We start from the raw sequence: 18,867 nt of genomic DNA, 5'->3' as shown, positions 1-18,867 counted from the left end.
CCATCAGTCAACACCTCTGGCAGCTGGGGAAACGAGTGCCTTGGTCCCGATAGGGGTGTCGGGCAACTCAAGGTCTCCCGTCCCGCCCTTGCAGAAAGTACAACTGGCTCCCCCCTCTCCCCCCCCCACCACTGTGCAGGCCCCCGCTGGTTACGGGGTTCCAGGGACAGGGAGCCAGGACCTAAAAGGAATTTGAGTCCTCCATATTTTCCCATGTGGGTCTCAGCTGGGCAGGTGCGGGGGAGGGAGAGGTTGGAGGGAGCTGAACCACTGTGGTCCTCTGCAATGTTTTTAAGAGATCACCACACTCAGCAAACCTAACACTACAGAAACGTTTTCTGTGGTCTCTGAGTCCCTCCCTTCTTCCCGGGGTGACCCACATCTCAAAGAGGTGGATGTCACTACAACCGAGGTGGGAGCCCTGCTTACAGGGCCTGCGGGCTCCCCAGGAAACGATAGTGCGAGAGCTGCCTTTGAAAGGAGGTTGGGGCTTCCTTTTGAAAGAGGGCGATCTGAAAACTTGACTTTTGATTTTGACTTTCATGTCCTTACACCAAAAAAGCAAACGAAAGAGGCTCCTGCACTGACCAGGCTTAAACTTTGAAACTGAGAGAAGCTGTAGGAAACTTGAACCTAGGAAAAGTCCTTCCTTTCTTCTTCCCTTCTTTCCACAAAAATATAACAGGTTCTGAGTGTGCAAAATGATCAGTCAAAAAGACCAAGTGTGGCCTGAAGGCCAGCTGTTGAGGTTTTCTGTTCCAAATTGTTTTTTTAAAAATAATTTAGGTTAGTTGTCAATTCACTTGCTAAAAAAGAACAAAAAACCTTAAGATCTGACCAAAACAGATATGTTGGCTAATACTGAGGAGTGCTGCCCCCTTGTGGGGCGGGCATGGGGCTCCCCAGTTCCCCTTGGGCCCCAATTCGGCCTGCTTCTCTCCTTAGCCTGGGCCCTGTCAGGTCAGCACTTGTGTTCACAAGGGCTAGACTCCGCAAAGCTGCATGCTGGGCTGTGACGGTGGCCGATGTTATGGCTCTACCTACAAGGCTGTCTCCTCTGCCCTCCGCGCTCACCACCTAGTGGGGGACTTGGCCTCGCCAACCGAGACCTTGCAGACCCATGTGTACCAAGGGACAGAGAGACAAGAGTCCCATTGGGCCTTGGCGGAAGGAGCCCCAGAAGTGGTCGAGACAAGCTGGGAAACGTACCGAGATTCTAGAAGGGCAGATGGGCTTCCGCTGGGTGAAAGAGGGCAGGGGTGCGGGGGAAGAGGCATGTCCGCACAAAGGAACAGTAGGGGCCAAAGAATGGCGCTTGCAAAGGCGATGAGGGACATGTTCCAGCTAACACTGAGGAGTGCTGCCCCCTGGCGGACAGGGGTGGAAGGCAGCTTGAGGAGGACTCTTCGGCCGGGCGGAGGAACTGGCCCCTTCCCCTAGAGGTTCTGAGGCAGTGGCACGAGCTGATCTGACCTGCGTGACTAGACGATGACTCTGGTGGCCGCGTGGAGAGCAAGATCTGAGGCAGCGATGGCAGGCAGGAGGTTTTCGCAGCTGTTTAGGTGAGAGGTCACGGCGCTTTGATTTGGGAGCTGCCAGCGTGTGGGGGGGAAGGGACGGATTCAAGAGGGATTTAGGAGGTCAGATTGATGGGTGGGGCGGGTGTGTGTGAACACAGCCCAGGTGGTCAACATCACAGGCAGTGAAGGAGAGTAGTCAGGTCCTAACCCTGGCCCTGGCCCAAACCGTAACCCTCCAACAGCTTTCAGTCGTGCTGAGGATCAGATTCCTGGCAGTGACCTGCGAGAGCCTGAAGTCCATCTGGCTCCTGCCCTCCTCTCTGACATTTTTCTTACTACACTCCCCCTCCCTCCTTAGGGTCATTCTTTCCCACTGCAGGGCCTTAGCACTTGCTGCTTCCCGGGCCAGGCATGCTCTCCCACCATGCTTTGCGTTGTTCCAGTCTCCTCTGCTTCAGTGTGAAGTCGGTGAAGGCAGGGGCTGTGTCTGTCGCGGTCACCATGGTATCGCTCAATGTTTGTGCGCCCAGTGCAAAGAAAGGACCCAATAAGTATTTGTTGAATGAACGAACTAATTATTTTGGCACCTATCGTGCATCAGGTTCTTTGTAAATATTAATTCATTGACCCTTCAATACATCCCAGTGATTTCGATGTGATTATTAGCCCATTTTGTAGATGAGGAAAATGAGGCACAGAGAGATAAATTGACTTGCCAGAGGTCACGAGGCTTAGGAAGAGAGGGTTGGGATTTGACTTCCGATTTATGCTGGCTCCCCTACAAACACATTGGTTCAAAGTGTGCATTCAAATAGGATCTTTTCTTTTTTGGAGAGAGAGAGAGAAGGAGCATACATGCATGTGAGCAGAGGACAGGGGCAAACAGAGAGAGACTCTCAAGCAGGCCCTCTCCACCCTGACCCAGGGCTTGATCTCAAGACCCTGAAATCATGACCTGAGTTGAGATCAAGAGTGGATGCTTAACTGACTAAGCCACCTAGGCGCCCCCTCAAACAGGATCTTAATCAAGAAGGTCTAGAGTGCAGGGCACCTGGGTGGCTCAGTGAGTTAAAGCTTCTGCCTTTGGCTCAGGTCATGATCCCAGGGTCCTGGGATCGAGCCCCGCATGGGGCTCTCTGCTCAACGGGGGAGCCTGCTTCCCTTCCTCTCTCTCTGCCTACTTGTGATCTCTGTCTGTCAATGAATAAATAAAATATTTTTTAAAAAAAGAAGGTCTAGAGTGCTATCCTTTCACATACACTTTCACATGGCCTGACTTGGGCTTCCCCAGGAAGGAATTGAAAGCATTCTGGTAGCTTCTCGGCTGGGGTCAGCTACACAGCTCATCCCACTTTTTCATTCTTATTTCTTAAAAACCCCACAGATTTAGAGAAGTACCTCAGAAAGTGAAGCAGAGTTTACCTCAGTGAGAAAGTCATCCCACCCCAGTGGGAGCTACAGCAGAAACCCGCAGGACTGAGCATCCCCTGGAGGATTCTGGGAACAGAGAAGAAAAATGCCTCCCTCTGGTCCCACTCTTTTTTCTCTCCCAACTTCTTGCTCTGCAGAGTATGGCCTGAGAAGCAGCAGCAACAGCAGCACCTGGAAGGCAGTTAGGAACACAGAATCACAGCACCCACCCTCTCCCCACTCACTGATTCGAACCTGCATTTTAGCAAGATCTCCAGGGGGTTCAGATGCACAAAGTCTGAGAAGCGCTGGCCTAGAGGGCAGCCTCTGAGCCTGACATGGCTCTCACCAGACTGGAGCTCCCTGGGGGTACTCGCAGTGGCGACTCAGTCAGTAATCACTGAATGACTACATCTGTGAAGGAGTCTAGTCACATACAGCCAGCTTAGGCACAGATAGAATCATTTACTAGGGGCACCTGCGTGGCTCAGTCGGTTAAGTGTCTGCCTTCGGCTCAGGTCATGATCTCAGGGTCCCGGGATCGAGCCCCACTTTGGGCTCCCTGCTCAGTGGGGAGTCTGCTTCTCCCTCTAACCCCTCCCCCTCACTCCTGCTCTCTCTCTGTGTCTCTCTCAAATAAATAAATAAAATCTTTAAAAAGGGAGACAAAAGGAATCATTTACTAGGCACGTTGGGCAGCCCTGCCCCCTCCTGTCACCCACTCCTGCAAGCCACCCAACGCAGAGGTCCAGCCCTGGGACTCCCTCCTGGCCTGTGGTCCCATGAGGGAGGCCCAGCGACAGGAAGTTTATCCAGATAGGCCTTAAAATTTGGATAGGATGTTGAACGGGCTTGTCCCTTCCTTGTTCCCTCAATCTTCTCCCCCCTAAGAAGGAACTTCTGAGGTGCCCATGCTCTGTTTGTTGCTCATCTCCCTGAGGGCATGGCTTCCTCAGCACACATTGGCCTCCCCAGCCCCTGTGTCACTTCTCAAATGGCCCCCTGGAAGTTGAAGTCCCTTCCAAGGTGGAGAAGGTGCTGCCAGGTGCTGGTTACCAAGCCTCTCTGAGTGTGGAACCAAAATAAACCCCTGTTGGTATGGAAACGGGTCGAATTATTTTAAGAAAAAAATTGCTCCTTCATTAAGTCTCGTTGTTATGGCAACCGGGATTAGGAAAGTAACTTGGCCAAGGAGGTTATGTGCAATGTTTTGGGACTGGGAGCTTTGGGAATAGTGGAAAACAATTTGGGAGCTCATTCCCGCCCCCCCCACCCCCGGTCACCACTCCCCTTGGCTCTGCCCAGATAAGACTCAGCCCGTTCCTCCTGGTGTATTTGTGCTGCGTGGCTGGGGGGCCACTGGCAGGGGAGCTGCCTGTGGTGATCCAGACCAAGGTCATAACTGATATGTGGGAAAGGAACTGAGCTGGGAAGAGGATGTCTTGACCAGAGATCCAGCCCTGTCTGAGTGTGCACTCGGGCCTCCCACTTAGCTGCAGGAGGAGTGCCTCGACTTCCCTGCACTAGGGGGGAGGTGGGAGAGTTGAAGACAAATTCCAGTAGCTACTCTGATTGGGTCTTCACTGTGCCAGTTACCGCGCCAAGTTCTCGACACGCTCACATTCAGTCCTCAAAACGACCCGGCCAGGTGCTATTAGCTCCATTTTATAAATAGGGAGACTGAGTCTTAGGTCAGTGGCGTGACTTGCCCAAGGTAACACGGTAAGTACAGACCTGGGATTGGAATCATAGACTCTACTTGTGTTCTCTGCTGAAAAGTCAAGGGACTGTTAAGGTGAAACATGGACCCAAGCCATTATCTTCTGCCCTCCTTCAGGCATTCATTTATAATTCATGTCACCAAAAGTCCTTTACTGAGTACCTACTCTGTGCAGGGTCCTGAGGAGAGTATGGACATATTACACTTCCTTTTTGCTTTTTTTTTTTCCTCCTTTTTTTTGAGTGCAGGGACCATACGCTGTTTTAATCTGATTGTCTGGTGGCAATATAAATCATTGATTTCATAAACATTTTTTCTAGTGTTATTGAGAAATAATTGACATACGTCACCATGTAAGTTTAAGGCGTACGTATGGCGTGCCTATATGGATTGATTTACATATATATGTCATGATCACTACAGTAAGTTCAGCGACATCTGTTTTCTCATATCCGTAACAAGGAAAAGAAAGAAGAAAAGAAGAAGGGGGACACATTTGTTCCTTGTGATGAGCGCTCTTGGGATTTACTCTTAGCGGCCTTCCTCCGGCCACGCTCACCACGTGCTGCGTTCGTCCCTCGTGCTTCTTTGTCTGGTACCTGGAAATTTGTGCCTTTTCACCACCTCCCTCCAACTTCCCCCCTCTCTCCCCACCTCTGGTCACCACCAGTCTGATCTCTGCTTCTGCGAGTTTGGTTTTGTTTTGTTGTGAGATTCCACATAGGAGTGAAATCAGATGGTCTGTGCCTCTCTCGTCTTTCTCGGTCTGACTTCTGTCGCGGAGCATAATGCCCTCGAGCTCCATCCCATGTTGTCGCAAAATGGCAGGATTTCCTCGTTGTTTTTACGCCGAATCGCGGTCCGTCGTGGATGCATCTCCAGCTTCTTCGCCCACCCACCCACTGATGGACCCCGAGGGTGTTCCCGTGTCTTGGCTATCGCGGATAACGCTGCTACGAACATGGGGGTGCAGATCTTTTCGAGTTAGTGTTTTTGTTTCCTTTGGATATATTCCCAGAAGTGGAATTCATGGATCATATGGTAGTTCTTTTTTAATTTTTTGAGGCTCTTCCACAATTGCTTTTTGCCTTCAAGGAGCCCAAGGAAGAGTAGGGGAGAAGTCTTGCAATAAGGTGGGTATGGACTCAGGCAAGGCTCCTGGCAGCGGGGGAGGCATAAGTGCCCCTAGACAGAAGGAGTAATGAATCTGCCACTCCTCAGGGGAACCCTGTTCTCCTTTCAGATTCCCTCTTCCTCTCAGATATTCTGAAGGGCTCCTCAAACTCAGGAAACACTGGCCTTTGGAGGGGGCAGCAGAGAGGTTGGAGGGCTTAAAACGACAGAGGGGAGGGGCAGTGACGCCTGGGGGATTCCATCGTTAAGCGTCTGCCTTCAGCTCAGGTCATGATCTCAGGGTGCTGAGATGGAGTCCCACATTGGCCTCCCTGCCTCAGCTGGAAGCCTGCTTCTCCCTCTGCCTGCTGTTCCCCTGCTTGTGCTCACCCGCTTTCTCTAACAAATAAAAAAATAAAATCTTAAAAAAAAAAAAAAAAAAAACAGAGGGGAAGGGCAGAAGGGGTGGATATTCCAAGAGTTAGGAAGGGAGAGCAGTCAGGGGCCCAGCCTCCGTTCTAGTTCTTCCTTCCTACCCTCGTAATCTGGAAATGCGTCGTGAACCCTGGAAGCTGCAGTTTAGAAGGCTGCTGTGAGTGTCTTGGTCCTACTGGAAAAAGTAGGCTATAATCCGCTATGTCCGGCCCATTGTGTGCCGAGCTTTGTTAATGCATAGCAAATCTGATGCTTTTGAAATTGCCAGTTAGTATTAAATAAATAGCACTGGAGCCCTTTGCCCTCTTTTAAATCTAGACTCCAAGAGGCTATTGTTGTGAGATTATTGCCACCCTGTTGGGTGCTAGTTTGCTTTGTGTCATGCAGAGAGTGCCAGAAGCTGAGGCCTCTCGCTGAATAACAAAGGGCCTATTAAGGAGCCCCTCACCCACCTGGAGACAGAGCAACCCAGGACCCAGCAGGGGCACCCTGGCCCCAGCATGCTCCTGTCAGTTCTCACCACGGAGCACAAATAGGGAGACGCCTGGGTGGTTCAGTCGGTGAAATGTCGGCCTTTGGCTCAGGTCATGATGCCACGGTCCTAGGATCGAGTCCCATATCGGGCTGTCTGATCAGTGGGGACCCTGCTTCTCCCTCTGCCTGCCGCTCCCCCTGCTTGTGCTCTCTCTCTTGACAAATAAATAAATAAAATCTTTAAAATTTTTTTTTTAAAAAGAGCACAAATAGGGTCCAGTCCATCCACACTCAGGAGACCCAGTGAGGAAGCAACCCCCCCTTCACACACCCAGATGCAGTATTGAGGAAGGGAGTAAATTTGCTGTCACTTGAACATCTCCACCCCTGTGTAATCTACACTGTAAGGTAGATTGCTATTTTTTTCCATCTTATGGAAGATTAAAAAAAAAAAACAACAAACCGAGGCTCCAGAAGGGTAGTGACATGCCCATCCATTGTCCCACAGCTGGGAAGTGACAGAGCTGAGATTAAGAACCACAGAAGTTCTCAACCTTCACACCTTCCTGGGCGGGAAGAACCATCCAGAGAACTGCAGTATGACTCTGTTGACTGCCTTAACACTCCAAGCAACTGTTTATAGTCAGCCCTCTGCTTGCAGTCCCACTGCCCCCTGAAATCACTGGGGATACAGATTAAGAAATCCTATCTGTTTCCTCAGGCTAGACTAAGAAATTAACTGTTAGATCTAAATTTCAGTGGAGGGCTATTGTTTACTAGCTGCATGGCCCGGACAATTTACGGAGCCTCTCGTCTCCTTTTTTTTTTTTTTTTTTTAAGACATTTTTTGAATTGGGGCACCTGAGTGGCTCACTTGGTTAAGCAACGGCCTTTGGCCCAGGTCATGATCCCGGAGTCCCTGGGGATCGAGTCCCACATCTGGCTCCCAGTTCTGTGGGGAGTTTGCTTTCCCTCTGACCTTTTCCCTCTCAGGCTCTTTCTCACCGTCTCTCTCTCACATAAATAAGTCTTTTTTTAAAAAAGCCTTTTTTTTTTTTAATTTGAGAGAGGGGCACCTGGGTGGCTCAGTCTGTTAAGCGTCTGCCTTCAGCTCAGGTCATGATCCTGGGGTCCTGGGATTGAGCCCCGTTTAGAGCTCCCTGCTGGCAGGAAGCCTGCTTCCCCTCTCCCACTTTCCCCAGCTTGTGTTCCGTCTCTCGTGGTCTCTATTTCTGTCAATAAATAAATAATCTTCTAAGTATATAAATAATTTGAGAGAGAGAGATAGCAAGAGAGAGCACGAACCGGGAGGAGAGGGAGAAGCAAGATCCCCACGAGCAGGGAGTTCAACACGGGGCTCGATCCCAGGACCCGGGATGATGACCTGAACCAACGCAGACACTTAACTGACTAAGCCACCCAGGCGCCCCTCTCAGTCTCCTTTTTAAGATGAACGTTTGTTCTAGGAATTAGAGATTATGTATGTACAGGGCTTACCTAAATGCCTGACATATAATAGGGAATCAGTACAGGGTTTTTAAGAGGGAGCCAGAGGCTAGATCTTGGTAAGGACTTTGCATTTAGTCTGGTATGATGATAAGCAATGGGGGGGATATACTGGGGAGCAATATTTTTTTAAAGATATTTATTTATTTATTTATTTATTTATTTATTTATTTATTTATTTGACAGACAGAGATTACAAGTAGGCAGAGAGGCAGGCAGAGAGAGAGGAAGGGAAGCAGGCTCCCCGCTGAGCAGAGAGCCCAATGTGGGCCTCGATCCCAGGACCCCTGAGATCATGACCTGAGCCGAAGGCAGAGGCTTTAACCCACTGAGCCACCCAGGCTCCCCTGGGAGCAATATTTTAAAAAAATATTCTTTATGTCAAATAACAGCTTTATCGAGATAGAATTTACCGTGCTGCATACTTCAGCCATTTAAAAGCTTACAATTCAGTTATTCTTGGTATATTCCCAGGTATGTGCAACCATCACCACTATCTAATTCCAGAAACATGTATATACATTATCCTCTCAACCCCCAGCCACTGGTAACTACTCATCTACTTCCCATCTCTATGGACTTGCCTACTTTGGACATGTCATATCAAAAGGAATCCTGTAATGTGTACGCTTTTCTGACTGGCTTCTTTTCCTCAGCATAATGGGTTCAACGTTCGTCCATGTTCCAAGATGTAACAGAGCTTCATTCTTTTTTATTGTCCGGTGACGTTCCATTGTGTGTGTACACCACCTTCTGTTGATGTGTTCATTCATCCATTGAGGACAGTAGGTCATCTCCCTATTGGGACTGTCATGCATAATACTGCTATAAGCATTCATATACAAGCTCCTGTGTGGACAAAGGTTTTCCATTTTCTTGGGTACAGACACCACAAGTGGGATTGCCGAGTCACTGTAGTTACTCTCCGTTGAGTCATTCGAGGAACTGCAGCCTGCTTTCCATGGAGGCTGCACCGTTTTACATTCCCTCCAGCAGTGTATGAGGGTTGCAATTACTTCACATCCTCACCGACACATGTCATTATGTGATTCTAGCCATCCTAGTTGGGTGTGACGTGGGATCTCCTTGTGGTTTTGGTTTGCATTTCCCTGGTGCCTAGCGATGGCGAGCATCTTTTTATGTGTTTATTGATTATTTGCATATGTTCTTTGGAGTAATGTCTATTCAGATCTTTTGCCTGTTTCTTTTTTTTTTTTTAAAGATTTTATTTTATTTATTTGACAGAGAGAGATCACAAGTAGATGGAGAGGCAGGCAGAGAGAGAGAGAGAGGGAAGCAGGATCTCTGCCGAGCAGAGAACCCGATGCGGGACTCGATCCCAGGACCCTGAGATCATGACCTGAGCCGAAGGCAGCGGCTTAACCCACTGAGCCACCCAGGCGCCCTTGCCTGTTTCTTTTAATTGGGTCGTCTTTTTCTTTAAAAAAAAAAATTTTTTTTTAATTTATTTGAGAGAAAGAGCATGAGCAGGAGGAGGGGCAGAGGGGAAGAAGCAGATTTCGCACTGAGTGTGGAGCCTGAGTCGGGGTTTGATCTCATGACCCTGAGATCAGGACCTGAGCTGAAACTAAGAGTCAGACGCTTAACCAACAGAGCCACCCAGGCGCCCCTTTTCTTACATTTCTTTCATGCAGATCCATTTCCTGTTATTCCCCTGGTCTGAACCTGGTTGGGCAACTCAGACATCTGGAAAGACAGGCTCGGGGCCAGGTCAGAAGGTGATCCGGATGGCCTGGGCTGGCTGGGGAGGAGCCCTGTCACACTTACTCAGCATGGGACCCTGAGAAAAATGTCTCTTTCAGGGCCTCAGTTTCTACGTATATATTATCTGAGGGGATTGGACTAGGGTCTGTGACTGCCCACAGTTTTCTGAGCCTTCACTTCCCCATTCTCAGACAGTAACTTAACATGACTGGCAGAAACTATTTATTGTGGGAGTGAGAGAGAGAAAGTTTAAGCAAACCACAAAGTGATACTACAAGATGACCCCATATTTGTTTGGCACAGGAGAATTTCTGGAAAGATATATCCAAGGTAGCAGCCATGCTTGTCTCTGATATGTCGGATTATATGTTGTTTTTCCTCTTTCCGTTTGTATGTTCTGATTTTTCACTGTGATAAACTTATTTTGCTTTTGTAACAAGAACAAAAAGGCCTATGAGAAAGAAATTAAAGTTGACTTTCTTTAAAAAAATTTTATTTATTATTTGTCGGAGAGAGAGGAAAAGAGAGCTCGTGCACATGAGCGGGGGTGGGTGAGTGTGGGGGGAGGAGCAGGGAGCCCAATGAGGGGCTTGATCCCAGGACCCCTGGATCATGACCCGAGCCAAAGGCAGATGCTTAACCGACTGAGCCACCCAGCTGCCCCGACTTTTGTTTTTGTTTTTGTTTTGTTTTTTTTGAAGAGAGAGTTTGCCTGGAAGCCATGAGCAAGGAAGGGGAGCGGGAAAGGTAGCAGCCCACCACATCTCTGTCAGAGCCGACGGGAAGATGCATTAGTGCACCTTCTGCACCACAGAGTGCCCTCCCTGCCAAGGGAGGTTGGGTGTCCTGGAAAGCAGACTCTGGGATGGAGATGAGTACGCAGGGAGGTGAGGAGGGAGTCTCTGGGGATCACTAGCTGTGGCAAGTGGGTAAGAAGCAGGATCGTGCAGGGCGGATGCAGAGCCTTGAACCGAGGTCCTGACCAAGGCTTCATTCAGTCTGAGGGGGGCTCTCTGGTGCTGGGACAGCCCTCTCAGTCATTCTTAGCTGGGGTGAAGGAGCCACCCCAGGAAGGAGGTGTGACATGGGGCAAGGCAATCCCCAAGGAGGTCTTAGAGTACATCGCTGCCTTTAAGGCCACGGCGCCAACCCTTAGCAGAGTAAGTCGTTTTCTCTGTGGTAGGATCTGGGTGCCCCTTGCAGCACCCACTAGAGGGAACCGCCTGGAAGAGTTGTCCTCCACGAAGGACAAGGTATAGGCAGATATTAGGGGGAATTTTTCAAAGAGGAAAACGTTTCTCACTCAGAGGCCCGGCTCCCTCCATCATTTGGAGCTCCGAGCTCTGGTCCTGATCTGTCTCCTTCGGCAGTGACCTTTGAGGCCCATAGATGGGCCGGCCTCTGGTTTAGATGTTTCCTAGGATCCAAAACATTGCTCCGGGCTTTGTCTACTAGGATCCTTTCATTGCTCTGGAATGCTGAGAGGGTGGGCGTATTATCGGTCTCGTTTTATGATAAGGGAAACCCAGATTCAGAGAGAAGATAGAGCTGCGTCGAGATGAGGCAGAGTCTCAGAGCCCGCTCTGTCCAAACCTAGGTCCCCTTTCCCTGGTAACACAGCTCCCTGGACTTCCAAGTGGTTTATTCCATGGTCAAATGGACCAATCTTGTTCCTTATTAACGCTGGACCAGATGGTTCCCCACGCCCACCCACCAGTCTTCAGTAGGACCCACTCGCACTGCTGCAAACCGCTGAGTGGGATTGGACTTCCTAGGTTCCACACAAAGGGCCACTGACTCTCCTGGAAAGCTGCTCTCTTTGGAGAGGGAGCAGAACTTTCTTGCACCGGGGACAGGCCTGAGCCTCCCCAGTCTGGGGGACCTGTGGAGGCAGGGGGCCACCTGGCCGAGCTGATCGAATTAACCTGTGAGATCCGTGGGCTGCAGACACCAGGCGCAAGAATTCAGCAGCGGGCTGCACAGCCTGACTGATTTATCAATCCTTGAATGGCTGATGTTCCATTTAGCTAATCAAGTCTGACATTGGCAGGAATGGGCCCTTTTTTTCAGGCAACCCTTTTGGGACATGGTACTCCTTGGTGGCTGCCCAGCCGGTGCAGAGGGAAGGGCGAGGGAAGGAGAAGAGGAGCCCCATGGCAAGTGACGGCGCCCTTGCTTACCCCTCTAAGGACTGGTTTGGGGGTGGGGTCCAGGGATTTCTAACCTGTGGGCTGCTGCAGGCAGGCGGTGCCATGCTGGGTAGCCATTCTCAGACGTGATCCTCAGAACCCTCAGCAGCTTGGGAATTTGTGAGAAATGCCAACTCTGGGACTCTATCCCGGATCTATTCTATTAGAAAGAAACTCCGGGAGCAGGGCCCAGCAGTCTGTGTTGTAAGAAGCCCTCCAGGGAATTCTGAGGCTCACTGAAGTTTCAGACCCACTGTGGAGGAGTCATGAGCACAGACTCCTGGCACCAGCCTCCTGGGTTACTGACTGCATGACTTTCAACAAAGCCATCTAACCTCTCCGTGTCTCAGTTGCTCACTCTTATGTTCGATGAGGGAAATGATAGGACCTGCCTTATAGGGTTGTTGTGAGGATTAAATTTGCAAAATGCCTAGAGCAATGCCCAGGACAACTGTTATTATTGGAAATATGGAGCCTAGGACTTCTGTCTGCTCCCTTAGTGTGACGGTTATTCTAAGTAAATACTAGATCGTAAAATTCCTGTGATTTTATAAGTAAAAAAAAAAAAAGTACAAAACTGTATCTTTCCTGAAATTGTTCTTATCTAAAAATATGTGTGTATGTGGACAAGGTAAAATCAGAGGTGATTTCTTTCTCTAATCACCGACTTTTGAAATGTGGCTGACTAGGATATATCTTTGGAATCAAAACTTTCGATACATTCATATTAAACACCCACATTAAAAACCATTCATTTGGGATGCCTGGATGGCTCAGTCAGTTAGGCGGCTTCCTTCGGCTCAGTTCATGATCCCAGGGCCCTGGGATTGAGTCTCACGTAGGGCTCCCTGCTCAGCGGGGAGCCTGCTTCTCCCTCTCCCTCTGTCCCTCCCCCTGCTGTGCTTTCTCTCTCTCTCTCAAATAAATAAAATCTTTAAAAAAATACCCACAAAACTTAAAAATCATGCAATTGAAAAACACTCCTAGAGGACGCAAGATACAGGACAGCCATACCTGGGTCCCCATCTCTACCCAGGGACAAGAGGGCAGTTCTGGGCTCATCAGGTCAAGTCGGAGCAGAGCACAAGGTCCCTCAGGGTTAGAAGGGAAGAGATGTGAGCCAAAGTCTGGTCCAACTGAGGAACCTCAACAACAATACCAAGGATTAGGGTGCCTGGGTGGCTCAGCTGGTTAAGCGTCTGACTTCTGCTCGGGTCGTGATCTCGGGGTCCTGGGATCAAGCCCCATGTCAGGCTCTTGCTCAGTGGGGAGTCTGCTTCTCCCTCTGCCCCTCTCCCTGCTCATGCTCTCTCGCTCGCTCTATCTCTCTCAAATAAATAAATCTTAACCAAAAAAAGTACCAAGGATGGTTGGCCCCAGGGAGGATGCTGAGAGTTGGGCATGAGGACTGGGCAATGGACTCATCCTCAGGAAGGGAGAAAGAGGCCAGCTGAGAACCAGCATGGTCCTGGAAGCTGTGAGACAGCTATGGAAAAGTCTCAACATTCGATGAGAACTTCAATGGGATCTTCGTCTCTAAAAGAACTGAGTACAGCTAGCCAGCAGGGTCCGTATCTCCATCTTGCCACCTGCATATCTCTAGGTATCAGAGGACTCCTGATTGGGCTGTAAAATCCTGCCATAGGTCCAGGAGAGCTGGCTTCAAGATCATGATCCAGGTCAGGTTATTGGGGAGAGTGTGTGGTAAGGCTAAAGCTCCAACCAGGTATGCCACTCTCACCCCATTTTCCTCTTTTACTTTTTATTTATTTGTTAAAAGATTTTATTTATTTATTTGACACAGAGAGAGGGAACACAAGCAGGGGGAGTGGGAGAAGGAGAAGCAGGCTTCCCGCTGAACACAGAGTTAGATGCGGGACTCGATCCCAGGACCCTGGGATCATGACCTGAGCCAAAGGCAGCTGCTTAACTGACTGAGCCCCCAAGGTGCCCCTCATTTTCCTCTTTTATTTTTTATTTTTTTTTAAAGATTTTATTTATTTATTTGACAGAGAGATCACAAGCAGGCAGAGAGGCAGGCAGAGAGAGAGGAGGAAGCAGGCTCCCCGCTGAGCAGAGAGCCCGATGCGGGGCTCGATCCCAGGACTCTGAGATCATGACCTGAGCCGAAGGCAGCGGCTTAACCCACTGAGCCACCCAGGCGCCCCCATTTTCCTCTTTTAAACTAGAACAAAGACACTCCAGGAAGAGTCTACTAAGATCTGACTATGTGCTTGTCTCTACAGAGTGTTTCCTTGCAGCCCAGGAAACAGTTTCCTTTTCAATGGTAGCCCACCTACTGATACATGGTCACTGTGGGAATATTCTATGATGCACTAGAATTTCTGCAGTGTATCACAAAGCTTCCCTGATCTCATGTCGTGGCCTTTGTTTTGGTGCTTGAGTATGATACCATGGTATGTTTCTGACTTTCCAAATTTCTTTTCTGTATTGATCTTTATTTTTTAAAAATTCTGTTTATTTGTTAGAGAGAGAGAGAGAGAAGCATGAGCAGGGGAAGGAGAGCATGAGCAGAGGGGAGAGGGAGAAGCAGACTCCCGTGGTGAGCAGGAACCCCGACACGGGGCTCGATCCTAGGACCCTGAGATCATGACCTGAGACAAAGGCAGATGCTTAACCAACTGAGCCACCGGGCTGTAATGAGCTTTATTAGACCTAGTGCATGCATATACCGTACTATCAACCCACTTAAAATGTACAGTTCCATGGGTTTTAGTATATGTAAAGAGTTGTGGGCTATCACTACAATTTTAGAATATTTTCAGCATCCCGAGAAGAAATGGCTGTACCCCATTTCCCCCCAACCCCTTCCCCAGCCCTAGGTAACCACTGATCCATTCTCTCTCTCTCTCTCTGGATTTGCTTATCTTAGACCTTGCTTATCTTAGACCTGTCATATAAATGGAATCATCCACTATAGGGCATAGTGTGATTGGCTTCTTTCACGTGACCTGTTTTCAAGATTCATCCTTGTTGTAGCAAGCATCAGTCCCTCATTCCTATTTATGGCTGGATAACTTCCATGGTATGGCTACACCATATAATGGCATCTTGTCGATTTCTCCATTCACTAGTTGAGACACATTTAGGTCGCTTCCACTTTTTGGCCATTGTAAACAACGCAGCTGTGACCATTTGGGTACACGTTTTTGCATGGATGTGTGTTTTCATTTCTCTTGGGTATATGCCTAGGAGTGGAAGTGCTGGGTCTTGGGACAATTCCATATTCAAATACATCGTGGAACTGACATTTCCAAAGCAGCCGCACCATGTCACATCCCCACCAGCAATGTGAGAGAGCACCAGTGTCCTCCACGTCCTCATCAACATCAGTCTGACTCTTTGATTCTAGCCATCACAGTGGGCGTGAAGTGGGATCGTGTTGTGCTTCTGTTTGCATTTTCTGAATGACTGCCAATGTTGATCATCTTTTTATTTGTTTGTGGGCCATTTGTATATCTTCTTCGGAGAAACGTCCTTTGCCCATTTTTGAATTGGATTCTTTGTCTTATTACTGCTTTGTAAGCTGTGTTTATATGCTCTAGATACAAGTCTCTCTGTCATTCTGTAGGTTGTCCTTTTGCGTTTTTCGTGGTGTTGTTTGTAACAAAATTTTGTTAAATTTTGATGAGTTCCAATTTATCTATTATTTTCTTTGTTGCTTGTGCTATTAGTGTCATATCGATGAAATCATTGCCTAATTTGGGGTCTCAAAGAGTTACATATATATTTTCTTCTAAGTTTTATAATTTTAGCTGTCATGTATAAGTCTTTGATCCATTTTGAGTTTAATTTGTATGAGTGTGAATAAACTCAACTTCATTCTTTTGTGTGGGGAAATCCAGTTGTCCCAGCACCACTTGTTGAAAAGACAGTTCTTTCTTCTTTGAATGGACTTGATACCCTTGTCAAAAACCAATTGGCAATAGATGTGTAAGTTTATTTCTGGACTCTCAATTGTGTTTCACTGATCTATATGTCTATCCTTATGCTATTAACACACCAGTTGGATTACTGTAGTTTGTATAACTTTATTTATTTATTTATTTTTAAAGATTTATTTATTTATTTGACAGAGAGAGAGAGAGGATCACAAGTAGGCAGAGAGGCAGGCAGAGAGAGAGGGAAGCAGGCTCCCGGCTGAGCAGAGAGCCTGATGTGGGCTCGATCCCAGGACCCTGAGATCATGACCTGAGCCAAAGGCAGAGGCTTAACCCACTGAGCCACCCAGGTGCTCCTGTATAACTTTATTTAAAGATTTATTTATTTATTTGACAGACAGAAATCACAAGTAGGCAGAGAGGCAGGCAGAAAGAGAGTGGGAGAAGCAGGCTCCCCACTGAGCAGAGAGCCCTAAGTGGGGCTTGATCCCAGGACCCTGGGATTATGACCTGAGCCGAAGGCAGAGGCTTTAACCTACTGAGCCACCCAGGCACCCCAAGTTCCATCTGTATAACATTTTGAAATCAGGAAGTCTGGAGTCCTCCACTTTGTTCTTTTTCCAGATTATTTTGGCCATCCTGGGCCCCTTGGATTTCATATAAATTTTGGTATCAGCTTATCGATTTCTACAAAGCATCTAGCTGGGCTTCTGATAGGGATTTCATTGACTCTGTGGATCATCTGGGGGAGTATTGCCATCTTAACAATATTAAGTATTTCCACCCATGAAAATGGGATATCTTTCCACTTGTTTCAGTCTTCCTTAATCTCTTTCAACATGTTTTGTAAGTTTTCAGTGTACGAGTCTTGTACCACTTTTGTTTAATTTATTCTAAGTGTTTATCCTTTTGATGATATCTTAAATTATTTTCCTAATTTATTTCAGATTGTTTATTGCAAATGTATAACAATAAAAATTTTTATATTGTGGGATGGCTGTGTGGCACAGTTGCTTTTAAGTGTCTGACTCTTGGCTTTAGCTCAGGCTGTGATCTAAGTATGGTGAGATCAAGCCCTGCATGGGGAATCCATGCTCAGCAGGAGTCTGCTTGTGACTCTCTCTCTCCCTCTCCCTCTGCCCCACCCCCCTGTGCTCGCTCTCTCTCTCTCAAAAAAATAAATAAAATCATAAAAAAATTTATATTGACTTCATATCCTGTAACCTTGTTGAACGCAGTTATTAACTCTGTCTTCTAGCAGATTCTTTAGGATTTCTATATGTAAGATCATGTCATCTGTGCAGATAATTTACTTTCTTTCTTTGCAATCTTTCCAATGCCTTCTAATTCTTTTTCTATCAAGTTGCTCTAGCTATAACCTCCAGTACCATATTGAGTAGAAGTGGTGAGAGTGGACACCCTTGTCTTATTCCTGATTTTGGAGGGGAAGAGCTTCTAGGGTTTCACCATTATGATACTATTGTGGGTTTTTCATAGATGCTTTTTGTCAGTTTGAGGAAGTTCCTTTCTATTACTAATGTGTTGAGTGTTTTGGGAGTTTTTTCATTTTTATCATAAAAGGGTGTTGGATTTTGTCAAATCCCTTTTCTCTGTCTATTGAGGTAATTGTGTTTCTGTTTTTTATTGTACTGATATGCTGTATTTCATCATTGATTTTCAGATGTTACAAGTTGCTTTCCTGGGATAAATCATGTTGGCCATGGTTTATGATCTTCTTTATCTATTGCTGGATTTGGTTTGCTAGTGTTTTGTTGAAGAATTTTGTGGTCATATTATAAGAGATATTGGTCTGTAGTTTCATTTCCTGTGATGTTTTTGTCCAGTTTGGGTATCAGGGTAACATTGACCTCATAATGAGTTGAGAAGTGTTAGACTATGAATGAGTTTGTGAAGAACTGATGTTAATTCTTCTTTCAGTGTTTGGTAGAATTCACAAAAGAAGTCGTATGTATCTGAACTTTTCTTTGAAGGTAGTTTTTTTTTTAGATTTTATTTATTTATTGAGAAAGAGAGAGTGAGCAGGGGAAGAGCAGAGAGAGGGAGGGAGAGAGAGTCACAAATAGACTCCACGCTGAGTATGGAGCTCTACAAGGTCCACGATCTCACGACCCTGGGATCGCAACCTGAGCTGAAATCAAGAGTCAGAGGCTTAACCAACTGAACTACCCAGGTACCCTTCTTTGTGGGTAGTTTTTTTTTTTTAAGATTTTGTTTATTTGAGAGAGGAGAGAGGAGAGAGTATGAGAGAGATCATGAGCAGGGGGGAAGGGCAGAGGGAGAAGCAGACTCATTACTGAGCAGGGACCCTGGGATCATGATCTGAGCTGAAGGCAGCTACTTAACTGACTGAGCCACTGAAGGAACATTTTGTGGGTAGTTTTGATTACTAATTCAAGCTCTTTACTTATTATAGATTTATTTGGAGTTTCTATTTATTCTTCAGGCATTTTCAATAGTTGTCGTCTTTCTAGAAATGTATGCATTTCATCTAAGTTACATAATTTGTCGTACAGTTGTTCATTTTCCTTTAAAATCCTTTAGATTTCCAGTTTGACTGTAATGTCCCCTCTGTCATTTCCGATTTCAGTAGCTGAGGTCTTCTTTCCTTTATTCTTAGTCAATCTGGCTACCCAAATATCTTTTGTATCTTCATTTGGTCCTCAGTCTCCTTCTGCCTTGACCAACTGAAGAACATACACATATTTCTTTTATAGTAAATTTAAGTCTTCTTCACATTCCAGTATATGGAGCTCTCAGCCTGCCCCCTGTCCCAAAGCATACTGTTCTGTTCCCTTGAATAACTGAGGTAGATTCATTTTTTTTAAAGGTAGATTCATTCTAAACTGGCTTCT

At 47.2% G+C, this 18,867-nt stretch overlaps 1 protein-coding gene across 1 annotated transcript in view; it reads left to right on the top strand.

Moving 5' to 3' along the window:
* Positions 1-1,498: 1,498 nt before the first annotated feature.
* Positions 1,499-18,867, top strand: part of NHSL2 (NHS like 2) — a gene marked incomplete at its 5' end in the record, with an annotated part of 50,148 nt that continues 32,779 nt past the window's right edge. Inside the window, one exon of the mRNA XM_047715315.1 lies at positions 1,499-1,562. Coding sequence (XP_047571271.1) covers positions 1,499-1,562 — 64 coding nt within the window. The remainder of the gene's footprint in view (positions 1,563-18,867) is intronic.

The sequence above is a fragment of the Lutra lutra genome, chromosome X (assembly GCF_902655055.1).
Source record: "Lutra lutra chromosome X, mLutLut1.2, whole genome shotgun sequence".
NCBI classification, from domain to species: domain Eukaryota; kingdom Metazoa; phylum Chordata; class Mammalia; order Carnivora; family Mustelidae; genus Lutra; species Lutra lutra.
The sequence above is the reverse complement of the archived record's forward strand: the minus strand, read 5'-3'. Positions and strand labels throughout refer to the sequence as shown.